Source organism: Synchiropus splendidus, chromosome 10, assembly GCF_027744825.2.
Source record: "Synchiropus splendidus isolate RoL2022-P1 chromosome 10, RoL_Sspl_1.0, whole genome shotgun sequence".
Lineage (NCBI taxonomy): Eukaryota > Metazoa > Chordata > Actinopteri > Syngnathiformes > Callionymidae > Synchiropus > Synchiropus splendidus.
The window spans coordinates 16,968,428-16,996,117 of NC_071343.1; the positions used below are offsets into that span (position 1 = coordinate 16,968,428).

The window sequence follows — 27,690 nt, forward strand, 5'->3', positions numbered from 1 at the left end:
TAGGTCTTACATGTTATTGTTATATATTAAACAGAAGAAATACATCATGGTCTGCTGCCGGAAAAATAAAACTAAGCCAATGTTATTTGTGATTTAAATGGGAAACGCATTTTACCCAAACGATGTACTGCGAAATTGTGTCTGTAAATAGCGTCACTTCGTGTGTTCGGCCTCCCGATTATCGGTAAAATGTCCTGAAAAGCGTCCACCTGTTTTCGCAGACCCTCAGCTGTCAGGAGACACAATGAAGTTGTTGAGCGTAGACCTGAGTATCGAACAGTTGGGTCGCGTGTGTCCTCGCAAGGTCAACAAAAAAAGTTGGATGATGATTTGTCATGTCGTTTTATTGGCTTCTATGTGACAATTTAAAACACGAATAAGGAGAAATTGGGAAATAATCTGGCGCTAACTTGATGTCTCCTGCGTTTCTGTGAAATAGGTGTTTGTGCTCCGGTGCTCTTCTGTGATTGGTCCAGATCCTTGGCGTTACTCTCTGCCGTGTCTTCTGATTGGCCACTGTGGTGAGACCGAGTCGCAGCGTTGACGCCCATCGAGCGTGGAAAAAAAAAATCCTCCTCCAGAAGTGGGTATCAATCAGAGCCAACTCTGAGGAACAGAAAGACGCGGAGACTCGCGCAAGTCCACATCCTCGCTGTCAGTTCACGGGATGGCCGCCTTCGCACGGCGCTTCTAGTTGGGATTACTTTTGGACACTCGGTGAGTTCGCGTCCACTCTTGCTGTGCGCTTGGACGGACGGAGCGGGGGTTGGTGGATTTAGAGAGCAATGAGTGAGAGGAGGCGATCTGCCGCAGCTCTGAGCTCAAGAGCGCACGCGTTTTCCGTGGAAGCCCTGATCGGCTCCAACAAGAAGAGGAAGCTACGGGGCTGGGAGGAGAAGGAGCTGGAGTTGTCCATGGAGAGCCTCGGCACGGACGGAGAGGACGCGGCGGCGCACTGTCTGGACATGGACCCGGGTCAGTGCCCAAACACATCACCACGCACTTGATTTACTCGCGGCGACTTCGACGCGTCTGGGTTGAATTATTCAAGTGGCGCTCAGCTGACAGGTGCTGTCAAATATGCCTGACTAAAATGAAGTGATCAATGCGTTGAAACGACACGCCTGGCGCGCTCAATTCCCAGCCCTTATGTCTCTCGTGTATCGTGTATCTATAGTGGCGGGAATTGTCGACTTCTAGTTTAATAAATATGATTAAAAGAAAGAAGAAAAAAAAGACAATACTGGAGTCAAGTTAACTTTGACTGCCTTTGAATGCAATGCAAATACCTCAATAACCCGAAAAAAAGAACATGTATGAACGTTTTAATCAGGTAAAAATATGATCACATATTAATATTAGAATATAATGTAGTGGCATTGTTACGGGAAAAAATGCCCGATTTCAAGTTTTGACGCATGGAACTAGTTTAATTCTCAAATGAGTCGGACAGTATTATGACACGATGCTGCGACATAACATTTCTATGTATCAGATCAGCAAACAATACCGCCATTATTATTTATTTAATGTAACATTAACTTATTTTATTCCATTAAATTAGGAAATTGATATAATGTTCTTAAATGCATTTACATCACCGTTGAATATAAATGACAGATTTATTCATCTGGACAGGTCAAGTTTGAACTGTGTTTTTGGCGCAGAATTGATGTCATGAAAATGTGAAGATAAAAACAAAAAATGCTGACGAGTGGAAAGGACTTGTTTTCCTGTTTGTTTCCAAAGTTCATATATAATAGCGGGCCATTAAAAGCTTAGGCGTCGTTAAAGTTCCCCGCGTTCATGTTGCTAATGCGTGTTGGTTTCACGGCTCTGTAATGACCGTCCTCCAGGTTTGGTCTCGTACTTTATGTCCTCAGCTAAAGCAATAGTTCAGTTCCTGGTCTGGGTGCCCCTCTGGTCCAGCTTATTAGCGGGCAGGTTCTTGGCAGCGCCTCTGGATCAGGACTGGGACTGGAAGTCACCGCTCCAGGCGCTCCGCGTCGAGCGGCGGATGACCGGGTCCACCGATTCTCTGTGGTCAGATTATGTGGTTTTGAGGAATCCTTTACGGCTTGGTTTTATATTTTCACTGCCCTCCAGTCCGGGCTGGAAGTTTCCTGGTCGTATAACACGTTTATTAGGCTCAAAGACACGGACTAGGGCAGAATGGAGGGACTGGGAAGTGCCGTTTAACAGTCGCACTGTAGCCGTTCAAATAATGATGTCGTTTTGACAGACCTCACAAAACACAACCACATTTCAGTTATATTTAACCCTCAAGGCCGCTCCATTTAACGACCTGTTATAATAAATATTATATTTACGTTACAATCAGGCGCGTGGGCGGCTTTTTTTGGCGGAGTTTGTGCGCCTTCACGCGCAAATGAAGCACTGAACATTCTCCATGTACAAATATAAATAAACACTGTATAATTATGCGTCAATTTTTTATCACTTCAAGTCCAAGACGTTTTCCATCAGGAATGTCTGTGAACTGTGTCTGACAGGCAGGTGCTCAGTTCACGTTACTTTTAATTTCACGGTCGTTAGTACATGAGCAGTTATAAATGGAGGGAGAAACACCTTTTTTTATTCACTATAATCCAAACGATGCGCATCCTTTCCTGGTTTATTTCGTTCCACTGATTTAAGAGAGTAACCTAAATAAAATAAAATGAGTGCATTTTGAAAATGTGAAATGAAAATGCGCGCATATCTATATAGTATCATCGACCACGGTGGTGCATTTTTTCAGTATAAAATGTCAGTATATAATAGAAACGATAATATATTCGTGTAATTCACAAAATTTCCTTCCAGGCATGTTTAACTGGTCAATATTGTGGCTATGTGTGTTTTCTCATTAATAACATTGCGTTTATGATCAGGTAAAATAACGGACTAACATTGTACTCGAACTGTGCTTCACATTATTACCTTGTAAAATAAAAAAAAAACGTAAATAAAATATAAAAATAAACCAGTAGAAAATAGTGAACCATAAACGCCCTTTTGTTTTCCAACAAATAGAGCATTAAAATTGCATGGGAGAATGTATACAGGGAAAATAGGGACAGACAGTAGTATTTATGTTTTGCTTTCCGAGCCACCCTCAATCATGCGGTCCATAACTTGGAACCATAAGTTTACCTGGGGGATAAAAAAGAAGAAGAAAAAACCTATAATAAATAATTATATAATGACAACTGACTAAGAAAATGGAACAAAAAATTGGTGCCTTTCAGAGTACTTAAGTTAAAATCAAATTTTAGAGTTCTTATGCTGCTCTCTGGATCTGGTTTGGAGCACATTTTGACACAGAACACATCATTTGTGGTCCTCACTTGAGCCAACCCAGAGTTTTGGCCTCCGTTTAATGAGGCCTGGCATTAGCTGATTGGGGCCCTTAACCACAAATACAGGCCCCCAGTGTGACTTGTGACTAGCTCATTACTGCGCTACACATTTCTTATGAATAATCCTTGACCAGAGCATCTAACCCTCTCTGTTTTCATTTGGGATCCGCTGGCGTGGGTTTGACGTGACAACAACACGTGTGAGTCCATGCACACAGCGAGGTGTTGTTCGTCTGCTTACATGCAGTGTTTGCTTTTGGAAGAGTGTTTGTGTGGCGGTGAGTGCTATGAGGACAGGTACTCCAGGGCTGATGACAGAGAAGCCGGGTTGGAAAGGCAGACATTTCTGTGCTCCTGCCAAACGATATGATTGGATGTGTTGCCTCGCTGGCTGGAATGTGTCTGCAGCCTCATGACACCTTCTCTTCACACTGCAGCATCCAGTTCGAGATGCTGGAGGCCGATACGCTCACTGGGAGTCGGCTGGGTGCAAATACCCCGGCGGCTCTCTGTCTACTGACATGGACTTTAATCCATATCAACACATAGCTTGTTAATCTTTCTCTATTATCTCCTCATTAAATCAGAGAGGCTACAAGGTGATCAGGTTTAATGGCTGTTCGACTGTTGCGTTGGAAGTATTGCGCCATAAATTAAAACATATTTTGAAAACATAACTTTTTTATTCTTCACACCCTCGCAGATTTATTCTGTTTATCCAACATGGTGTGTTTTGGATAACAATGAGGACAGTTCCTTTGCTCCATCAACACTTTGTGTGCTGGTTTCCTGTGAAACTTAATGTAATAACTTCAAATTTCCCCAAATTTTGGTGCAAATCTGTAAATACAAGATAATCATTTTCATACTCCTCCTGAAACATAGTCATTGACTAGTAAACCAGTGACTTCTGATCGACCAGCAAGCACCTGCATGTGTGAGCAACACTGACAGTTGCCCATAAGGACAATAGAAAGGTTCCAAACCTGCCCCTGCCTCCTGACTACCTCCCACCCCCCCTGTCTCTGGTGGGCTTGGCACAGACCTGCAACCTAGGTTTATCGTCGGACAGAGTCCAGTCTCTCAGCCGCTCTGCATTTGCATAACCATATTTGTGTGCCCTCCGCCAAGTCCACCTCCATGGTGCCAAGGCCTTCATAAATAATACCTTATTAAACTAGATTTAACTCTGTGTTGCACTGATGCTTCAATATTCATCCGTAAGCCATTTCTGGGAAATAAGAGCAAACAAGTTGGTCTTTGGGTGTGTTAAAGTCTCAGTTGCCGGGTTTCTATACATCATTGTTTCTAAAAGTTGATTTGAAGAATCATCATTTAAAATTACCTGAAATACGTAGACAGTGTTGCAGAGAATGTAATTTAGGATTTTTGAACGTGAGACTGCCGATCACAACAATGCATGTTGAGAAATTGTCCAGTGGAACTGGAGTCACAAAATTATGTTTGCGCGGGGGTAAAATATAAAAGCAACACAAAGCTATTTGCCGTCTGTCATATGAGTTAATTATGCCAATATTAAGTGAAACATTACTCCTGTGTTAATATTTCTAATCGGACCAAATTCACCATGAAAAACACTATGTAAATACACCTTTTTTTCTTGAGGATATGGCTTACTATAGAATATAACAGAGGCGAGTAAAAGAATGAGGTCACAAAATCCCAAATGAAAAAAAAAAAAAAAAAAAAAAAAAAAAAAAAAATATATATATATATATATATATATATATATATATATATATATATATATATATATATATATATATATATATATATATATATAAAGTAAAAATAAGATTTCAGATAGCTGAAAATTATTATTATTATTGTAAAAAAAATCTAATCCTACCATCTTTTTTTAATTCGTATTCAAAATGATGGTATCTATCGTTTCATACTTTCATAAATAAGATGAGGACTGCGCACAAGTCCTTTGATGTTAATAAGGAGTCAAATGTTTTCCTCATTAAGATAACGTAGTAAAAACCAAAAACTCAACCAAAACAAAACAAAACGAAACAAAAAACGTCTATCACGTTTCTTTATATCCGAATGGAACATCCAGACGTTTCTGAGCGAAACAATTTGCGTCTCAACTTAAAAAAAAGAGGGAAAAACGTATTTAAAATATACTTTTTTTTTTATTTTATGAAAATCGAATTACATTGAACTGCCTTAAAGGGAGGTATTTCTGTGTTTCGGGTGTCGTGTTCACCTTGGAACCGCACAAGTTCGGTATATATTAGTAAATAATCAGAGAAAAAATAAAGGAAAAGTGTTTCGTTTTCTCGTCCTTATGTGAAAGAGTCCTTTAATTTTGAGCTGCTTTTCCTTGGCACACAGCTGAAGGAATTTGGAAAGGAAAAAAAAGTACATTTAGCATAGTGATAATATCATGTACAACAGCCTTTATTGTAATCTGAATTGGAGGCAGAATTTGCGAGGTGAGATCTTGAATTACAAATGGCGTAAAGAGTATAAATACTGTTCTCCTCGTCTGATGTGAGGCGTCAGGAGAATCAATCAGCTGCTTTAATATCGAGTCAATAAAAAGAGGTCAGATGGAGATGGAAATCTCCCCTGTAGGTCTGGGTCCACCAACATTTCACCCTCCCCAACACAGTGACCGTGTTGATGACTTCCAATGGTGCGTCTGTAAAACGTGTTCCAGGAGGCGCACTTGAGAGAAACTCGGTTTTCTTCCCAGCGGACTGCTTCATTGTGTGGCCCGGTTTCATGTTCACAATCCCCCCGTCGCATTTCAAAGGCTTTACGCAGCATTTATTCTAACTTTGACTTGCGCCCAGGGCTGTGGCGAGCTCGCTTCCACTGGGCCAAACGTTCCCCCCGCACAACACGGTGCAGGTGATGTGGAGTCAGCCGGCGACCGCTGCCTCCTCCTGCCAAGTTTCCTGAGTCAAGCTCGGGGCGTTCTTCAGCCACTCGTCTCATTAGCTGTCTTCATTTCTCCTGCAGACTCGGAGGCGAGTCCCGGCTCGGACGGAGAAGGTCTGGCCGAGAGGACGTCGTGCTCCTTCGGCTCGCCTGCCGACCTGAACCCCGGCGCCTGTGACCCCTCGCCACCTGCCTCCATGGAGGAGATCCAGGTGGAGCTGCAGTGCGCTGACCTGTGGAAGCGTTTCCACGACATCGGCACTGAGATGATCATCACCAAGGCGGGGAGGTGGGTGTCCTACTCATTATTGTAGTATTAATATGTCCAACTACCAGGTCCGATTCAGGTGTTGCGCCCGTAAACAATATATATTTTTCCATTTGGACGCTTTTGTAAGTCTTTTTTCCTTTTAATAATCCTAATATTTATGTTGCTATTTATACGCAACCCTGATAATGTATAGCTTTTAAAAACGTCTATAGCGCTTCACGCACACGCATGCGCACTCAAAGCGACATCGCCTGTGCGGTGCGTTCACGGCTTTCTTAGCAGCAGGTCGTTCTCGGTGTCTGAGAACAAGGACAGCCGCTACTAATTTATTCCACCGCTGCAAGTTCTTTGTCGGCCCCACATTCAGGCGTGTGAACCTTTCCGACACCGCAGGAAGAACCTCGCTCACCTCTAGGTTGACTTTTTTTTAACGTTAGAAAGATGAAGTTGCTTTATTTTACGAGAAATGTGCATCTTAATTTTTGTTCTGTTGCGCTCATAAAGCTCAGTAATTTAATGTTAGTCATCTTTTAAAGTCTAAATCATATATCATTATGGTTAAAGTGTGAAACAATTACACATTTTTCTTTTATACTTTTAGATCGTTAAGAAGCGCGCAGTTTTACTGCAAACGTTTGTATTCACCTGGCGGGCTATATTTCACGCCTGTTTTGAATTACAGCTTTGTCTCTTTCATTGTGTTTGACTGCCTCTCCTCGTTATGAACGACTTTAAGGCCGTTTTTATGAATTGGCTGTACGTTGTTGATCAGCTCATAAATAAAAGCAGCCGTCGTGTTTGCGCTGAAGCGGAGTGGAGGCCAGGACCGTCGCCGTGTGTACTTCACGGCCCCCACTGCTCATAATACGGTCATAAATCCTGAAGAGAGAGAGAGAGAGAGAGAGAGGGGGAAAGAAAACAGCCCTCCTTGCTCGTTAGCTGCTCCGGATTTACGACTCTTTAATGAAAAGGGAGAAAGCTACGTTTGAAGTGATACATCGAGGAATTAGGATCGCATAACGAATGTTTAAACAAATCATATCCAATGATCATTAGGTCAAATTCATTCATTGATGTACTATTTAAAAAAAAAAAAATAAATAAAAAAAAAAAAATATATATATAAACTAGCATGTTATGTAAATAATATTAATATTTTTGTAATATTTAGTAATTAAAATTGTTTTTCTTTCCATTTGTTAAATTGCAATTGACTGATGTAAAATAAAACGTGTAATTTTAATGGAGTGCATTTTCAGTGTTTATTTATTTACCTGTTTATACGAGCAATTTATGGTTTGTAAAGTCAATTATATGACTTTAAAAACTGATATCGCAAAAATAAGCAAATGAGTAAATTAGGTAAAATAAAAAAAAAAAGTTTTTTACACATTTGCAGGAAAAAAATGTTTTATTCCTCTGTATTTCTACCGCGTCAGAAAATTTACTGGTTATAATAATATAATTACAGATGTGATTGTTCCCCATTCAAGGTCAACAAATGTCATTTTGAATGAACAAAACCCGATGGATGATAAGCAGCGAAACATCAACCAATTTGGCGTTTTCTCTGCAGGAGGATGTTTCCGGCCATGAGGGTCAAGATTGCAGGCCTCGACCCGCATCAGCAGTATTACATTGCCATGGACATCGTGCCAGTGGATAACAAGAGATACAGGTACATTACATTCTCAGTCGCCATGTTACAGTCACCAGGAGCTCAATTCTGACCAAAAGAACTGTGCGATTATGTATCATTTTTTTCATTGCATTTTGACTCATCTTTACATCACAATGGCAAATGTTAAGTGCAAAAATATAAAAGTGGAGAAGGTCTTTTATGAGAAAGTGGAGATTTATAAATCGACACTGAATTCAAATTTACAATGAACCCCAAACCCAGCGTTGCCAGATCAAAAAAAAAAAAAAAAATCAATTTTGAAGTGGACTGGAGAGATTCCCAACAGATAAGTCGATGTTTACACTCCACTGCCTTTTGTTAATTGCGAGAGTGAAACGCAGTTATTTAAGAGTCCATGTGCAGAAGAGGCACATGCATCTGATGGATCCCTCTGGATCAGCAGCAGGACTGATATCCTGGCGCGGCGTCCGACTGAAGTCTGAGCCAGAGAGACGAGATTGAAGTGCATTCATCATCCCGTTGGCCGAGCCAGAGAGGCCTGTTAATAGAATCACTCTCAAGGTTCGCGTCTAATGAGGGAAAACAAGACGGAGATCGAAAGATGTTCCAGTCTCACCCTGAACTTTATCTTGGGTATAGACAGAGACAGAAACTGGAAGGTGAACGTGGGTTTTGGGTGCTTTCAGGTGCGATACAAAGGCTTTTATTTTCCACATTAAGCAACAATATTTTCATGTATTTCTCCAGAGAATGACTGGTTTTACTAGAAGACTCAGAAGTCTATCCATTCAACGTTTAAATCGGACACTTAAGATTGTTCATCTGGAATTTTTAGCTCAAGGAATTTCATCAATGATACCTTTGAGGTTAATGGATTATTCTGTCATGGCCAAATACATATTGTGATTTATAGCTTCAACACGGTTCCCATATAAATGTCATTCAAATTCACATTTTATGTGAAGATGACATTCACTTTTAATTCCCAAATATATATATTGCATAAGATCTTTGGAATTTCTTCAATGGCTGATCCGTGCAGTATATAGATACCTTCACACAGGTTCAGTTTTGTTGCCGACATAAGTCAAAAGGTTCTCAACAGTTAAGTGACATTTTCAGGTGACTTTTATAGTCGGACTATGAACTGATAATTGGATTTTGGTGATGTTCCTGGCTATCATATAGATCCAGTAGACTCTACATGGCCACTGCCAACTCTGCCAACTTTCTCGTGCTGTCTTTGCTGAGTTTTGCACACGAGTTCTGGAGTACTACAACCACACCTGCTGTCCCATGGAGCTCATTTAAGATATCACTGGTGTCTCATTTGCCAAAAGACAGAAGATTAAATAAATTTAGGGAACACAATTTAGAATGAAAATCTGAGTGGGTGGACATTCATTTTGCTGTCCTTACAAAGTGTAGTTACAGCTACTTAAAATCTAATGCCGCTAAACAATTACAAGACTCTAAAATAGTTAAAGGACACCCATCATGAAAATAATAATAATATTGACATACAATAAAACCTCTGAAATAAATCTACTTTCATCTGTCTTTGCTGAGAATTTCTGTCCACGTCTACTCCACATTGCCTGTTATTACAGTGATGTGGCACTGGGGTCAAAGCAGAACACAGAATTGCTGGTTTTAGTTTGACTAGTTGCTTTTAAATGCAATGCATTTCACCCCTCTTCTGGACATTAGTCATGGAAGTTGTTGTGCTTATTTTACTGAGCGCTGTGTTGTCATATACACGTGTAATAGCCGGATTTTGGTAATGATCGTGCAGTGGCAATGTTTCTTTCAGCTATGCTAATGTGGTTAACATAGCTCCAAACAAGGTCAGGGGGCTGCTCAAAGTGCTCAGTTTTTACCTCAGAGTCTAATGCTGTGGGTCAGAAGAGCTGTTTCATCCGACTGCAGCCAGAAATAGGCATTTATGTTTTCGTAGGTGGGACCCCTGCAAGACAGTAAAACCCGCAATCCTGGTTTCAACATCATGGTTTCATTTAGGGTTTCAAAATTCTGCTGATATCCAGGGTGGGATTAGGGCAAGGGCAAAACTGTTCCTTTGATTGGTGCCTATTAGCTGGCATAATCTCAGATTGAATGACCACTGTGTTTTCCCCTGGAAACATAACAGGAGGGGAGATGGTGCCGTACCTTTTTGCAAAATGAGACGCAGTTGGCGATCTAAGCGCTACAGACTCGTGTTGTGACCGAAACACCTAGGCTGCTACTGGACACTTTTGGCCATTCAACACTGCATGAGGAGGAGCTGGAGGGGTCATAGCAGGGGCTGGTGATCACAGTGGTGCAGGTCGGGGAATGATTCTCCCAAAATCTATTGGGCGGGGGCACCAATGATGAGAAAGAGAGCGACTTTTGGCATGAGAATTTCAGCAGGATGAAGGAAAAAAATGGACTCTCATGCCAGTAAAAACCACTAGGGGTCTATCTGTGCACGTGCCTGCAAACATGTGTAGCTTGATGTTGTTCAAATGGATGAAGGGGGTTGCCTTATCTATGAAAAATTTAAATTAATAAAATTGAATTTTATGATTTGTAACAACTTCTCTCATTCTCTATCCAGATATCTATCTTGCGGATTCAAGAACTGCAGTGTCCGACTTGTGCCCTGTCATTTCTTGTCCCAGTTATCATTGGCTCTTGGTGGTTTAAGTGGTTTAATTGACAACACCGTAGCTTAAGGTTAACAGATGTTGGTGTAAACGCGTCTTTCTTAATAATTATAATAGACCGGGTGAATCATTTGAGATAAAAAAACCCCCATTGTATTTCATGTGCAGTGAATGAGTGCTGGTGGGAGGGTGAGTGTTGTCCATGGGAGACGACTTGCCCAGCCACCTCTCTGTCCCCGAACCAAGTCATCGTGGAGGATTTTTGAGGCCTGAAGATCTTGTAAACTTAAATCGGATTTTCTTCCTGGCTGGGGAATTTACCACAGGGCTTTGCAGGCTGAGCTGGGAGCTGTCACTGCTGCCTCTCACAGAGCACCGGGGTCTGGAAATATGGTCTTTATTGCTATGGACTTGCTTTTTTTGGGCTGCGAGCCTCTTTAGGAACGTCTCTTTGGTACCGGCCTCATTAAACCTCAATATAGCGCTGCCCTTTTATGTGGACAGTCCCTCCGATTGTGCCGAGCTCAGAGGCTGATGATGGCAGGACTGTCTGGCTCCACACACAGATCCTTGCACACGCTCACACAGGTACAACACTCGCACTAATAATGCGTTTTAAAAGGATGGAGAAACACACACACGCACATCTGCAGGCATTTACGATGCTTTATGCTAAGGGTTCATTAAATTCAACTGCTGGCCATGTATTTGCACATGACCTTCAGTTGACCTTGCAACCACAATGAGAAGTGATAGTGAGGAGAGTATTTGAATGATTTTTAACAGGCGTGTCCATAGTAGTTGTTGGAAAGAGCGATGAGCTTTAGGTCTGCAGTTGGGTTCGCTGTTTGTGTTGGACTGGAAGTGGACCCCTCCTCACATCCGCTGTCTGTCCTGTAAGAGTGTCACATAAAGTCCGGCCTTTATTGATGGTGATGGTGCCAGATGGCAGATTTATGAAAGATGAAAGCAAAGGGACTAATCAGATTTCCAGTTCTGGTCAGAGCTAAGGTTTCCTCCTTCTTCAACACTTTCCCTGCGACGCCAAGCATTAACCCGAAACAGCGCTGCAAACAGGAAATTACAGAAATGTCCGGCTGTCTTGGTGGAAGTGTATGCATATGCAAGGGTGTTGTAAGGTCAAATGTCAGACCTGGGTGTGTAGGTGTGCGCTCAGTGGTAGTTAAAACGTCAAGTAGTGGAGGTTTTCTGTGAGCAGTTTTTTTTCTATTGTACCAATTCAGCTCTTGTTTTCCCGGTAAACTATTTATTTTTATTTTTAATGTGGTGTGAAATTAAATGTCATTGTATCAAAATTATTTATAATACAGTATATACTGTTCACGTGTAAATGGGCTTGCAACAAAAACATTCCATTTTTAATTTACTTCAGTTTATTATTGTGTAAATAATAAACAGATATGTGCAGTCTCATACATTTAGCAAAATAGCTATCGAAGTACAGTATTTTTTTTAAATAAATGGTTACTGTATACATCCTATTTTATGAAAGAAATTAAATCATATTGGTTCTTCAACTGTTGGAAGAATTATTTGCGTTGTGTAGCTGGTGACCAATAAGTGCTAGCTGAGTTAGCATGTCTTTCTGTTGAATATTTTAACGATAAGCTGGACTTGACAAGCGTGAAATATTCCAAAGAAGAAACAAAAACTTCACATCAGTCATATTGAGTCATATTGTTGTCATAATATTTAACAATGCCTTTTAACAATCTCATGCTTTTCTGTCTGTCCTGTCATCACGGACACTTCTTCTGTCTCACTTATCCTTGTCTGTAAGAAAATAACGTCCTACCCACAAGGAGCAGTAATGAGAACGTATTCACCAGGAACAGATTCATGTTGAAAAAATAACTCACTTTCTTTTAATTAGTCTCTAAATAGGAATCGTATTGTGAATACTTGACTTACCATTTCAATCTGGGCACTTTTATTTTACTCATTTATCTTAATAGATTAAGATGCATATAGAGTGGTACCTCGGTTATCGACCACAATCCGTTCCAGACGGCCGTTCGAGAAGCGATTTGTTCGAAATCTGAATCGATTTTTCCCATTACAATGAATGGAAAAAGAAATAATGTGTTCCAAGCCTTAAAATAGACTTTTGTAGGAGTGAATGTAGAGTGTCTGCTGCAGGTGCGCTGTTCCTCTATGTGTGTGGCCGCTGCATGTGGGAGGGGTTGCCGAGTGAGTGACGTCTCTCCAGAAGTGAAGAGGTGCCCGGTGCGTGTCCAGCTCTGAATGTGCGCTTCTGTGCAGCTGTGACAAAGTCATAAACCAAGTCACGCTCTGTCCCAGACTCGCCTCATCCCTGTCCCAGCTCCAGCCCACAACAGGACATCAAACCCTGGAGTGAGCTCCAGCCTCGGAGGGGTGGAGAGCGAGCACCTCCCCTGTGACACTCTACCACGGTCCAGTGTGGAGACAGGAAAGGTTTTACACCTCAATATGAAGAAAAAACAGTCAGTAAATGTAGCTAACGGGACACGTCTGCATACAGAGGCTGCGTTATACACAATAACAAAGCGCGTCGTGGGTCAGCTGATCAGTCCGCGCACGCTATGGTTTTTCCGGCTTTTTTCAGGGGCGTTCGAGTTTTCATTCGAAATCCGAAGCAAAAAAAATTTTGTTCAAACTCCGAAAAAATGTGTCAAAATGTGTTTTTCTACAACTACTACTACCCCAAACTCATGAGCTCTGCCATACTGTTTCCAACTGTATTTCACTGGCAGAGCAGGAGTCTGGGGCAACATCACAGTGAGACAGTTGGGGTTGGAATATCTATCTGAGCCTTGCGATGGACTGCGATCTGTCCAGGGTGTCTACTGTCTATAGTTTCATAAAGCTAGGATACGCTCCATAACTTTATCAGGGCTGAAGAGAAAGACACTGAATAAATAAATGGTTGAAAGAAGTGACTGATGTCGGCTTGTTTGATTTACGAAGCCAATAACGTAAGACATTGTGTTTCAAAATGAAGTCATTCGAATCAGACGCTGACTTTTTTTTGTCCTCGTGTACAATCTGTTGAAAAGGGACCCAGCTATATGGGCTTTTAATTGATTGTTTTTCTTTGTTTGTGGGCAAAGAACTCCCTGTAGATTCAATGAAATTATCAGCTGGCCTGCTAATAGGGAGCATTTGTTTACAGATGTGAAGTCAAAAACACACAGACCAAACTCCCTGCCAGCTATGCACTCTTGTAAAACTTGCATACTTTCAGCGCTTTGTAGTGTGTTTTGTGGCCCGCATGGATTTTCGCTCGTACTTGATGTACTTATAAATAGGACCTGTGTGTGTGTGTGTGTGTGTGTGTGTGTGTATTTGTGTGTGAGTGTGTGTGTGTGTGTGAGAAAACGACAAAGGAATCAAATGAGCTCTCGCTCCTTGTTTCAGTGTGTGAGTGAGTGATGACTTTGGCAGATAAAACACTTTCAACCAGAACTAAAGGCAAACAGCTGTGCCCTCTCTCTCCTCAACTACTCTGTACGTCGCTTTACCATCCTTGTCTAACCCAATGCTCTTGTTTCTCCCCTTTCTCTTCACTTTTTTCTCACGTCATTTCCATCCTTGTTTCATATATTGTTTCATTCTTTTCTTCTTGCTCTGCTCCACTGCTGTTTTACCGCTCGCCGCGGCCCCATCCACGCGCACGTACGCCGAGCACGGCCAAGAGTCCCGGCTGTTGTTGATTGAAGCTGCAGCGCTGAGCATGTGCCTGCAGATGGGGGTTTTATGTCGCTCTTGTTAGAAAATTTCAGGCGCAATGAAGAAACAACAGATGAGTTTTGGGAGGCGTTGTTATGGCAATGCGAGCGAGTGTTTGGAGCTTGTTTTCCAGCAGAGTGAAATAGCAGCGCGCTTCAGGCCCAATGAATTCCAAACAGACTTCATAACCCATTGACCTCAGATTTCCAAATGAGCTCAGTTCTGCAGTATGTTCATCACCTGTGATAGATGTCTGAATATTTATTATTGGCCTTAGTTTGAGCATTGTTATTATGGCTGATAATTCTGATACAGCTACAGAAGAAATAGTGTTCACGGATTCACATCTCTTGTCTGGTTCTGCTTAGACGTGCAAGTTATGGACGTGTTGCGGCCGTTTATTTGTTTTATCTAATTATTTTAAAAAGAAACAAACCTGGAACTGAAACCGTAAACTTTGCTCTTAGAGACATTGTCATATTTAACTTAAGTCCAGTCATTTTAATAGTGGCAATATCACGTTTTTCGACTGATCCATTGAAACGTTTGGTTTGTTGTTATCATTTACTTCACTGTGTGGCTGCGTTGTATCTCACGAGACGAACGTTCTTCCCTCAGGTATGTGTATCACAGCTCCAAGTGGATGGTTGCAGGAAACGCAGACTCTCCCGTGCCACCGCGGGTCTACATCCACCCGGACTCCCTGGCCTCAGGAGACACCTGGATGAGGCAGGTGGTCAGCTTCGACAAGTTAAAACTCACCAACAATGAACTAGACGACCAGGGTCATGTGAGTAGTAGTTTTTTTCATGACTCAAATGTAAAAGTTTGCCTGCTTTGTATCTGCTATAAAACGTCATTAATCTTCAAAAATGTTAATCTTCTGCCTGTGGGTTCTCAGTTCTCAATCCATACTCGTTCAACCGCTTGTTGTTCGCCCCAATTTGAGGAACCATATTTAACCAAACAGAACCCACACGCAGCAAAAGAAAAACGCCTCTGGTCGACTTTGACAGAGACAAATGACACAGGCAGTGACAGTTTTGGCCCCGACACAAGAGCCTCGCACTCCAACGTCTGTAGTCGGTGGTTTGAGTCGAAGCGCCACATTAAACTGGCCAGAGCTGAGTGTAAAATATTCATGCTTTGATTCATTTGTTCTATTTGCGCCGCAAACCTCATCTTTACGATAGAAATGGATACAGTGTCGGATCTGTGAGAGCGTTCTCGAGCAGGAATGTGAGAGTCAGAAAGCCACCAGATGAGTCAGAATCAATTTTCTCTCTTCAGTCTGGCTCACCCAGACTTCTTTCTGAATATGAATACGGCTGTGGATTCGCATGGACACATATTAAAGGTCTGGGAATCCAAGGTTTTGCTGTCGGTTCAATATACAACGTTCATTTCCTCTGTTGCTTTGCAGAGTCTTTTAATGAAACGCGCTGGGGTTGGAGCACTTTACGGTCCAATTTGATTTGCAGTGCTCCAGCAGCCACATGAGTGGGCTAGAATTTAAAGTTCACCGCAATGTTTCTGATTTACTCTCTCGCCGGTGTCTCCTTTTGGCTCTCGGGTGGTTTGATTTACTTTCCTCTGCTTCATCAAGCTGAGATTTTCTTCCATGCTTTTTTGTTAGAATGGTTTTCTCAATGAAACTTAATGCGAGCCACAACAATAAACACTTTCTAGCATGGTAAAACCAAGTGAGTTTCTCTTTTGTTTCTGAACTAATTTATTAGTCCAATTCGTGGAGGTGTCAGACAAAAACCAAGCAAAGGTTTCAAATGCAAAAAGGTTTCTTGAGGCTTCAACCTGTCAGAGGCCATCTGGTGTTCTGTAAGGAATTATCCAATTCCATCTAATTCGACGGAGTGGAGGCCTTTTTAAACAAATTAATTTTCTGCAATTATTTTCTGCATTCCAAGATAGTTGAGTGTTTTTTTCTATGTCTGTCAGTTTTGACTGAGCACAGTTAGGTTCTCGTGGTGGTGAGCTTTGTGTGCTGTGGCTTTAAAAATGGCTCAAAAACCCTGGACCAATGGTTGATAAAGAAACTCAATTTGATATAAAAATGAAATCATCCTTTTGCAAATTATTCTGAAACGCCTGAAGGAGCTCAGTACATAAATCCATCCATCCACCCATTTTCTTAGCCAAAGACTAGAGCAAAGAAGCTCAGACTTTCCGCTCACTACGGAGTGGCGTGCATTGGACTCGCACTTTTATGTGCTGTAAAATAGTGATATATTTAGACAGCACTACGCTTGGAGTGTGAGATCAAACATGGTGGATCAATCACAGCAGCAGAACAAATATACAAGACCTTTTATAAAGAATCGCATTTTTAACTGGAAGCAACAATACAGCCGCACTTCAACTTCTGTGGCTAAGTGTGAAATCACATTGCGATAAAATGTTGTTTATCTTCCATCTACACATGACTACGTCATTAAAGAATGCTTTGATAGTTCAAACTAGGCACACATAAGCAATGCATGCTGGGAATGCCCTCCAGAAATGGATCCCAACACGTTACAGTGTATAATAACTATTTATTACTCAGATTAAATGACGCTCAACGCAACCCTGCTGTCGTTGAGTGTTGGGTAAATATATTTTCAGTTGATCCCAAAGGAGACCAGCTGAGAACCGCTGTGGCAAATTCCATGAAAACAAAAAACAAAAAAGAGAATTATGTGAAATTATCATGAACTATCATTGTATTGAATGTACTGGAGTGCATAATGTGATCTGTTAATTTAAGGTCACTGGTGTTTCAGGGAACAGATAGCGGCTCTTCCTTCCATGGATTGACACTGTATGTGTGAATGTTTGTATCAGTGTGCGAGTGATTAGACGCAGCATTTCAGGGCCCCTCCGCCCACGGCCTTGTTTTGAAGTGACCCCCTCTGCTATAGTGTGTTGTGTGAGGGGGAGTTTCGGCTCCAGGGAGGTTTTCTCACCCTCAGATTAATGAAGAGCAGACTCCGGCCCTAAGGCTAAACCAAACCGGCCCTGTCTGACGCCTCAACTCCGCTGTGAAATAATCCTCAGTCCTCTTGCCCGCGTCATTACACTGTGTTAGTTTCCACTTGGTGCTCTACTGCCCTTTGGCTAGGAGGAGGAGCTTTGGGAAGGGACGTTTCCGCAGACGTTCAAAAGTGAAGCGCGGTTATCTGAAAGTGTCAGTGACCAAAAGAAAAAGTCTTTTTCATGCTACAGAGTGGTAAAGTTGCTTGTACATGGTAGTTAGCTCAGCAAGTGATAGCACAACTTTGTTTTTGACATCGCATGAAAGTTGAAGTCGCAACAGTGTCACACAAATGAAGCTCCCATCCTTATTCGGAAACAGTGAGAATGACTGGATGCGAGACAATGCTCTACTTGTCTATACTGCGTCAGTGCCTCACATAGACTTTGGTGTTGTTGCATGTGGCATCAAAGTGCAGTGCAGATATATTGGGTGTTTAGCTGGTGGGGTGTAGTATTCACTGTATGCACTGTGTCCGTGTGTCTGACAATCACTGGACGAAGCAGATTATGGAGGAGAAGCTTGTGTGCCGTCGTGGAGTCTGCGTCTGAGTCTTCTTTCCTCCATTGTTGTTGTGATGAATTCAGAGCAATAAGGATTGTGCCGAGTGGCAGGGAAAAATCGTCAGGTGACCTCTATCATTGACAAGTTGCTGCTCTGTTTTCGAAGGTTGTCGGTGCTGCAACCAAAACTAAACAGTGGTGGATACTATTTTTTTCATCTGCTACTTCAACTCTGATCAAGAGCCACAATTGGCCCCTGATTCACACCTCAGACATCCCTGCATTTTTAGCTATTTTACTGCAGTCCAGCTCATGTGACCAGCAGATGTACTGCGATGGACGGTCCCTATTAAAACAAACTGCACCTCAGTATATTTGTAATATACAATAGAGCTTGAATTTTAATATATAAATCCCTCTCCTCCATTTACAGATCATCCTCCACTCCATGCACAAGTATCAACCTCGTGTTCATGTCATCAGGAAAGACTTCAGCAGTGAACTGTCACCTAACAAGCCTGTGCCCACTGGGGAGGGGGTGAAGACCTTCAGCTTCCCCGAGACCGTCTTCACCACCGTCACAGCCTATCAGAACCAACAGGTGAGACCTGAAATCTTTCGCATTGGCATTTCCATTATTATGGCAAGAGATTGCTTAAATACTTTTTGAGCATCTTCTCCCCATGTATCCAAACTTATTAAACTTTTGATGTCCCCATACACTCTATGGACACGCGATGAATGGTAGTGTAGGGCTAACATTGTTGGCCAGCAATTCCAAGTTAAAAACATGACACTATAAGTATTTCATTGTTGTAGATGCATATTCATGAGCAACAATGCAATCTGAAATGTAGAGAACAGCAATTTCCACATCATTGGGGTCTGTAGTGACAGGTGTGAGAAGAGGAAGGAGCCAATGTTCTTCTTTTCATATTTATGATATTTTTAGGGGTTATACAAATGACAGGCTGACAAGGCTGAACCGGGAACATATATCAACATATACACTTACTTATTTTTGCATGCGTTAGCAGCATTTTGGCCTATAATTTATCATTTATTTATAAAATAAATAAATAAATAAGTAAATGTAAATGCACTAAATGGCATTGTTAAATGCATATAAATTATAATAATAAGAATAAGAACAAAAAACACTTTCATAATGTAGTTTAAATTTTAAAAAGAGGTATAACAGTAATAATGTTCTGCTTTGTTTCAGATCACAAGACTAAAGATTGACAGAAACCCTTTTGCAAAAGGATTCCGGGACTCTGGTAGAAACAGGTGAGTCATCGTCACTGCTGTTGTGGATCGGCAATACTTCTCCTGCAAAAGCAACAAAACATTGCTGTCTGGATAAGACTGGCTGTCGTGTGTGGTGCTGTATAAAAGCAGCTGCTCTGTTCTTTGCCAGTAGATCTGAGCTTTGAGTCATATAGCCAGTTGGACTGTTGCTAATCCAGCTTGCCTTTTATTTGTGCCTCCTTATGATTCTCGAGCTGTGTAATATGACACAGAATATGCAGCACTGTTTTTTCTTAGTATTAATATATAGTGAGAAATACTGCAGTGCCAACTGCTGACTCGAAATGGGCTTTTCACGCGTCATCTTCATGATAACATCAGCAGCATAGAGAAACCTGAAGCCTGCCTTCATGTTCACTATTCAAACAGACAACATTCACTAGATTATTAACACACAGTCGCTCATTCCACACACATTACACCGCCATGCATCATAAATCATTTTAGGACGATTACATGTTTCCTTTGGACACATCTTCAACAGCATACCACGGCAACAAAATGTCAGAAATGTGTGACTGGAAACACAAGCCTCCGCTGCTCTGTCAGCTGTTGCATCAGCTGCTGCCACCGTACCTGATGTCAGGCCAGATGGGCCCCGGGATTGGCCCCCTGGCAGCGTGACTCATCTAATCTCCCTCTCAAAATGTCCTTTTTCCACGGTGAAGGAACTAGAAAACATGGGGACGGACCACCCCAGGATTAAAATCATCCCCTTCATCTGTTCCACATTAGTGGCACACAGATACATGAGGCTTCTCTCTTCTTTGACTTTGAGTCTCCGAGTGAGAAACCATGGTTGGAATGAAAGAGAGGCAATAATGTCAATTCATCACTATCTCATCTGCTTTATATTCAGGAAGAGTTGTTGCGTGATCGCGCCGCACGTCACCAACTCAAGGGCCACATTTGGCCCACAAAGACATTTTATGTGGCCTGCAAGAGCTTTAAGTACAAATAGCTGGCTCAACATCAAATTCACTTTTAATTCAAAACGTCCCAAAATGTCTGTTGTGACCCAAAGAGTGTTTAGGCTTCGGCGGTGGGTGGCTCAGAAAACTCATGCAGATGGAAGTTGTTGTGGAGTCGCCTCCATGAAATTAGCCTCCTATGATTAAAAGGAAGACTGGTGTCTTCTGTTTAGACTCTTCTTTCCTCGTAGATATGTTGCTTTGAGGACCCCAATATCAATCAAGACCTAGGTTTTCCATGATGCCCGCTCAAACTATATACTGTGCCTGTGGTGAGGGGCCGTCCAGCTGACAGACAGGAGAAAAATCATCTTAAATGTAACTTATAACTTAAATATTCTTATTTACGCAGTGTAAATAAGGGGAAGTGTAGTTGAACCAAACATTCAGGTACTTGATTTTTATTGATTGATTTTTTTAAAATTACATTTTATTTTATTTTATATGCACTTTTTAAAAAATATTTTCAACATAAATCATAGATATTGCAATATCTTCATAACAGAACGCTGGGTGCCCTTTTATTCAGGGTATCGTTTATTTAAAAAAAAAATGTAGAAGGGAGAACCTAAATACCTAAGATAACCTAAAAGTCATATTCAGAATTTAAATGATGTATAAAAAAAAAAAAATGCTTTTGCACTGACCTCAAGGCCCCAGCTGCACTTTGCCTACCGCTGCCTGGAAACATACATACATCTATACATTCTAAGCTGCTCTTCATGATGTGTTGGTATGAATAACAGCATCCATATAAATATTAGTAAAGACAACATTAATCTTCTAGTCGTGTTTGTTGATATGACTACGGCACTATGATTAGTGACAGATCTTCATATCATTGATGTACTGTAAACATAGGTGTGTGTCAACAGTTCATACGAGTCATCCAAGTGAGCTCGCCCTGCTTTATATTTCAGTCTTTCTTTTCTGTCTTTCCATCATCTGAAAATGATGCTCAATGATATCTTTTCGAACCCAAAGATGGCGGGTGCACATGGTTTCTGGGAGAGAATATGACTTAGTTCAGAGGCTGTGATAATGGCTTGCTGTTTGAGTCCATATCCATAAACATTGAGCCAAACAAAACACGGCTGGGCAATAACATTTCCTAAGGAGCCACATTAAATCCTCAGTGTGGTTAGGACAGGAGGATTTTAAATGCCACTTAAATTTTGTTCAACGCAGAATTGACTTTCTTTACTCCAGTATTGTGCTTTGGTCTTTACATGGAACACGCTGAGGTTATAGTCGAGTCAGCTGCTCTGACGTTATGGATGCGAAGGCCAATTAGCAGAGCTCTCTAATGAGCTGCCAGGGCCACTGAATAAAGGTCCCAAAAATAGAGTCATGTGCGGTTGACATGGCTTCTCCGGCGCGAGGCGGAACACTGCACAATGATGTAATTCATACAGGAACTGATTCAAGATGAAATGCCAGAAAGATTTATGTGCACTGCTCAGCGCTGCCCATTTGAATGGTATCCATTTCCTTCTGACACGACTCTTTCTGTCTTGCTCTCCTGCGTGTTTTTCAGTCAGTGCATAAAAGCCGCTCAAATGGACATGAGCTTCCCGCCAGAATGTCTCTTGGACGACGCTCTCTCGACTCCCAAACGCTTCAAAATGTTCACGACCATGACTGTGCCTGTCAGATATTTTCCTCCTTTCAAGCATTTTTCTTCTTCTTCTTCTTCTCTCCGGTTTATCCGATCATCAGGACTGGCCTGGAGGCGATCATGGAGACCTACGCTTTCTGGAGACCACCTGTGAGGACGCTCACGTTTGAAGACTTCACCAACATGCAGAAGCAGCAAGGTGTGGCATTAGTTGTCTACACTGGTTTACTCATCTTTATAGTTCTGTACCCATCATTCATAGCTGCAGTTGGAGCAAGATAGGGAGGACAAGAGGGAGAGAAGGTGGAGCCAGTGACGGCTCACATCTTCAACTGCTCCAGATTCTGATAGCAACGTTCATTAGCCTTCAGAGTGGTTGAAATTTCAGTGTTAAGTGCAGATGGCTTTATGAGTCCGCCTCTTCCGCCATCTTACTCTATTGTCTGCAGTGTTATCAAGATGACATGTCACCGTAATATATGTTAGGAAGTCATTCAACAATGACGGTGTGTGTAAGGTTTGTCAAGTCCTCCCCAAATCCCTTCTATGCCAAACCTACGACAAGGCACCTCAGTTTCCACAAGACCTTATGGGGGTAATTACATTTCCTAAAGAGACACATTACAAACCCATTTTGCCAAAAGAAAGAAAACATTGAAACATGACAGAAGAGAAATAATCCCAAATATTTAATTCAGTAACGGCAACGGATACACCTAAAAGCAGTAAATGTAAGTAAGGATATTAAGGAGTGAAAATGCAGTATGTCATGAAACCTATACATTTTATGCATTTACACATTATATTTGAATATAAATCAAAATAAAACTTTGGACCAGATGAATAAGAAAAAAGGCAATTTATAACAAGGTACTTACAACTGTATTTAACTGTATTTAGAGGAACAAGAAATGCATTGGCAAATGGCGCATAAAAATACTTCTTTGTCTCAAAGCAAGAGCAAGTTCGACTCCCAGTTGAACTGGTACTGCCGATAAAAGAAACTTGAAACTCTGAAACATCACTACGTATCAGTTGCATAGTTTAAGTGTGACCTGAGGTATGGGATCCTTCCTTCATCTGTCAGTGTTACTTTTTGCTGATAGAAGGTGCGATCTTTTATAGGTAGCCCTGCAATACTTCCGTTGCCAGTATCCACATCCATTCATAGGTCATCGCCATATAGAAACAGTGAACCGGCCTATAAATAGTGCGACTTAGTGTTGCTGCTCACAGAATTACAACTGCCTTTAGTCCAGTAGGTAAAAACATACCATTATTTACACTCTTCCCACTGTCCTGGGTTGAACTCCTCGTCCTCGCTCGCCACAGTCTGCAGTCATCCTTGACTAGTTGCTCATTTATCTCCCTCATTGGCGAGTTCCCTTCTGAACTCTGAAGTCATCGAACACATGATTGCATCTCGGGCCCAGCCTCTTGAAAGCCACGCTGTTGCTCACTCAGCCGCTTTGTGTTAGCTCCAGGGCTCACCGCGACGCGACGCCCCATGTTTATGTTCGCCTGTGAACATGTGTTTATTATCATTTAATTCCTCCAAAGTGATCTAATGAAGATCCTTGAGGTGTCAGTGAACCCTGAGTCACCCCGAGCGGACACTGGGGTGGACGCGCGTCTGTGTGTGTGTGCGCCTCCCCCTCCAGTAATCAGCTATTCCCCCGCTGCGCTGAAAAACTTGGAGTCCTCTCTGACCAGAGAAAAAACATGACATCACTATCATCCTTTTCACTTCTCCTCTTATATGTCCACTTTTTTCCCCCTCTCCAAGAATATGTATTTGTTTTCTCTATGAAAGTCTCCCTGCTTTCTGGAATATTCAAGGCATATGGTGCAAAACCAGACTTGCAGCCAAGCAGCTCAGGGATTGTTTAGTTATGCCTGCTCTTCACTTTGGAGCTGCAGGAACCGCAGCCAAAGTCCCATTAATAGAGGACTAGGTATTCCACAGCTATCATGTCTCTTTATAGGGCTTGAGGCTGAAGGGAATACACCCCTGACTGTCCTTGTACTGCGATCCATGAATCACTGACAATCTTCTTGATGGAAGGATGCGATGAAAACGTATGGTTCAAAACAAAGATTCCACCTCTCACCAAAATAACAGCAGACTATATAGTCCAGCACTTGGAGTACGGCGCGGAATGATCACCCCTGCCGCGAAGACGCCGAGCTACATTCAATACGCTGACGGAATTGTCTGCGCGGGTAATTTTTACTGTTGCAGCCAGATGTGGCAGACTGCTGTTTCTCCTGCGGTGCAACAGATTAGAAAGGAAGTCCATGTCTGGCACTGAGAAACTCACACTAATACTTCCCCACAGGAAGGGCTCTCCGGAGCTCCGAGGTCGAGGTCAGAGGAGTGTGTACAGGGAGTCGTGTCACTTTCCTTTCCAATCAAATTTAGAAAGCGGTAGAAAGAAAAAGATGACGTTTCCCTTCAAGGATGCAAGGCCTTTTGTGGGCGGGACATTCTCTTATAGTGGGATCATGTATGAAACTCGGTGCCCGGTACATTTGACTTTGTTGCTTTCCAGGTGGAAGCACAGGGACTTCTCCCACTGCCTCCAGCACCGGCACACCGTCACCATCTGGAGCAGCTCACCTCCTGTCCCCCTCCTGCTCCCCTCCCACCTTCCACTTGGCCCCCAACACCTTCAATGTGGGCTGCAGGGAGAGCCAGCTTTGCAACCTCGGCCTCTCCGAGTATCCGGCCTGCGCCCGCAGCAACATGGCGGCCCTGCAGGGCTACAGCAGCTTGGCAGACAGCTCCTATGGCCGCCTGCAGGCGGCAGGAAGTGCTTCCGCTCAGCCCTCGGAATCCTTCCTTCCGCAAAGGACTTCCTCCTTGATAGCCGCCGGCATGCAGGGCAACACTCACGGCGCTCTGACTGGCGGCGGCGGTGGCGGTGCAACTGGTGGCAAAATGGAGGCCTACGGCGGTCAACTGGGCACCTTCCCGGCGTCTCAGCTTCAGTACATGATGCAGGCAGGGGGCAGCTCCACCTCCGCTTCCTCCTCCTCATCTGGCTCCTCCCCTTCCTCAGCTCACATGTTCAGCGGGAGCCACCATCACGTGCAGCAGGGCTCCTACAACGCTTTCTCCCTGCACAACCCCTACAACCTTTATGGCTACAACTTCCCCACCTCTCCGCGTCTGGCCACAAGCCCGGAGAAGCCCCAAGGAGGACTGCTTTGCTCCTCCTCCCCCGCAGGTTTCCCCGACCGCCAGTACTTGTCCAACGGCAGCATGGACACGATGCACATGATCGGCAACGGCAGTGGCGGACAGCAGGGCAGCAGCTCTTGTGACGGGCGCCAGTATGGCTCGGCCTCTCAGATGTCCATGCACATGGTATAGAGCACTGGAGCGACCACGTCATGGCTCAAGTCTTCTTGCTGAAAAGCAAATCTGTGATCTGTGAACCCGCCATGGGTCATCTGTGGTGTTGTCTCTTAACCAGTTTCAAGCTGCAAACAAACATCATCTCATGCTGGAGAACACTTAAGGACACATTTCAAAGGGACTTTTCTTTTTATAAACGGGACAAAGACCTTTTAAGGTGGACTGACAGACAACCAAGTTCGGCTCAGAAACATCACCGTACTCTGATCAGTGTTTTAAGGTGCAATAGTACAGAGGATTTTTGTGGACACTATTTACATTCAACTGAACGGTCTCTTCATGTCGGCCATGTTGGTACGAACACTTTCGTCGGTACAGGAGGGGCAACCGCATCACCGGCGGTCAGATTTGCAAACTGGGTACGTCATTCTGCGGGAGAGCTCAGGAACTTTCTTCATCATCACCATCATCATCACCAGCCAGCCATTTTTACTTTGCGGAATTGGTGTCACTATTTTTGAGTGGATAACGTTTTCAAGCCTATATAAATATATATATATGTTTAAGATGGAGAATGCAATACATAGCATAAGCTTAAAGGTTGTGTGAAAATTTTAAGTAAGCAATAGCAAAGTACTACAAGTTTTGGTGTGTTGTAGACAATTGTATTTAAGTGCTGAGTAACGAAACATTTTACAGGCCAATATGTTTGGATGTGCGTGAATAAGGGGAATACATTTTCGATGCATTTAAAAAATGTAAATAAAGGTGCCAAGCACGTAAAAGACTCAATAAAGGTTTTAATTCATATTCCAATTTTGACTTCAATTTAATTCTTGACAAGCAGCTGAGTGTGGAAAAGTGTAATGGTGGCATTATAGGAATTATGAAGACTGGACAACAACTGACTGGAGAACAAGATTCCACAGTGGCTGAGGCGACAGTCTGGCTGAGGAACTTGCCTGAAATTGATATGCCAGTCAGGTAGCCACAGCTAGAGGCACTCGACAGAGGAGCGCCAGTCGACCAGGAGGTGGAAACAACTACAAGTCAAAATGATTTATCTTCTATTCAGTAGGTTTTTTTTGTGGACCTGGAGTTCACTCCAGAAATTCAGGTCCAAACAAAACTGTTCAAGGCGGCGGTGGCCACCAAAACTGAGCCCAAACACAGCAGAAGTGGTTTCAACGGAACAATAACAGGAAAAAGAAATAGGAAAATGGGAAGCGTTTTTCTGAACTGACGACGTGGAGGAGCTTCTGTTTCTGGCAATTCTCGATGACCAAACTGAAGGAGAATGTTGAGTTGGAGTCAGTGTGGTTGTAGTTCGTGTAACATAGAACTATAACTATAACTATAACTATAGAACCCACAAGAGGCTCAGTACTGTTGCTGCAACACATTCTCACCCCAGAGAGTTGCAGTGAGCCCAGCTGTCCATTGTTTAAATTATAAATCCTCATGGCACTATATCAGTCAAATGCATTTGTCAATATATAGCCCCACACATTTTCACTCCCAAGGTGTCTCCGCATGACATTCCATAAAGGGAGGACCAGGAGCTCTGGTTGCAGATTCATCTTGGATGCTACTTGGTATATATAGCACCTGATGTGGCTAGAGCGTGATCATTCATACGTATGTATGTATGTATGTGTATATATATATATATGTACACCAAGTTATTATTCAGAGTTAAAAGAGGGCCACCACACAGCTTAACTCTGACCCCAACCTCTGTCTTTCACTCGTGTGATGCGTAAAAAATGTGGCAGTAGGTGAACTGTGAATTGAAAGCGTAAAGCAAACCCCAAACCCCTTTGTGGATCAGTTTTAGACCCCCCTGGCCTTTAGTGTCACTGAGGGATGAAAAAGTCCATGTGAAAATAGACGCTACTTCAAGCATTAGGAGTAAAAATGTGCAAGTATTTCCAACTTCTTTATATGTGTCAAATGACACATTTGAAGATGAATTTTCATCTTTGATCTCTGATCGGTAGCTGACATTCCGATACCCTTTTTGCGTTGTTTGCCATCTGAATCTTGTTAAAAAAGCACACTTCTAAATTTGCATGGTCAGTGCTACAGCCATGGAAGTGCAGGGACAGTGCACACCAGTGTCACGGACCTCATCTCCCGTGACTTTACAAAACCACAGCGTACAGTCAAATGAACAAAGCAACTTCCACGAGACAAGAATTGGCTCATGGCAAAAAGGAAGTTGCACCAGTGACGTGACAGCGGCGGTTCCTGAGCCTCTACCCCAAAACAAATATTTGCATTAACAGCAAAGTTTGTCACTTCAGCCACATGAAAGTTGATTT

At 42.5% G+C, this 27,690-nt stretch overlaps 1 protein-coding gene across 1 annotated transcript; it reads left to right on the forward strand.

The window, feature by feature from the left end:
* Nucleotides 1-667: 667 nt before the first annotated feature.
* On the forward strand, nt 668-26,089 carry tbx15 (T-box transcription factor 15). Its single transcript, XM_053877345.1, has 8 exons — nt 668-975; nt 6,360-6,567; nt 8,126-8,227; nt 15,190-15,361; nt 18,539-18,706; nt 19,331-19,395; nt 22,107-22,204; nt 24,558-26,089. The coding sequence occupies exons 1-8, from the start codon at nt 786-788 to the stop codon at nt 25,379-25,381; spliced, it is 1,827 nt and encodes a 608-aa protein (XP_053733320.1). The 5' UTR covers nt 668-785; the 3' UTR covers nt 25,382-26,089.
* The last annotated feature ends 1,601 nt before the right edge of the window (nt 26,090-27,690 follow it).

Bases quoted from the DNA above. Each gene is read 5' to 3' on its own strand.
- tbx15 (XM_053877345.1), top strand. From the start codon at position 786: ATGAGTGAGAGGAGGCGATCTGCCGCAGCTCTGAGCTCAAGAGCGCAC. The intron at 6,568-8,125 runs GTGGGTGTCCTA...TTTTCTCTGCAG, and splicing joins ATCATCACCAAGGCGGGGAG to GAGGATGTTTCCGGCCATGA. The intron at 22,205-24,557 runs GTGTGGCATTAG...GTTGCTTTCCAG, and splicing joins CAACATGCAGAAGCAGCAAG to GTGGAAGCACAGGGACTTCT.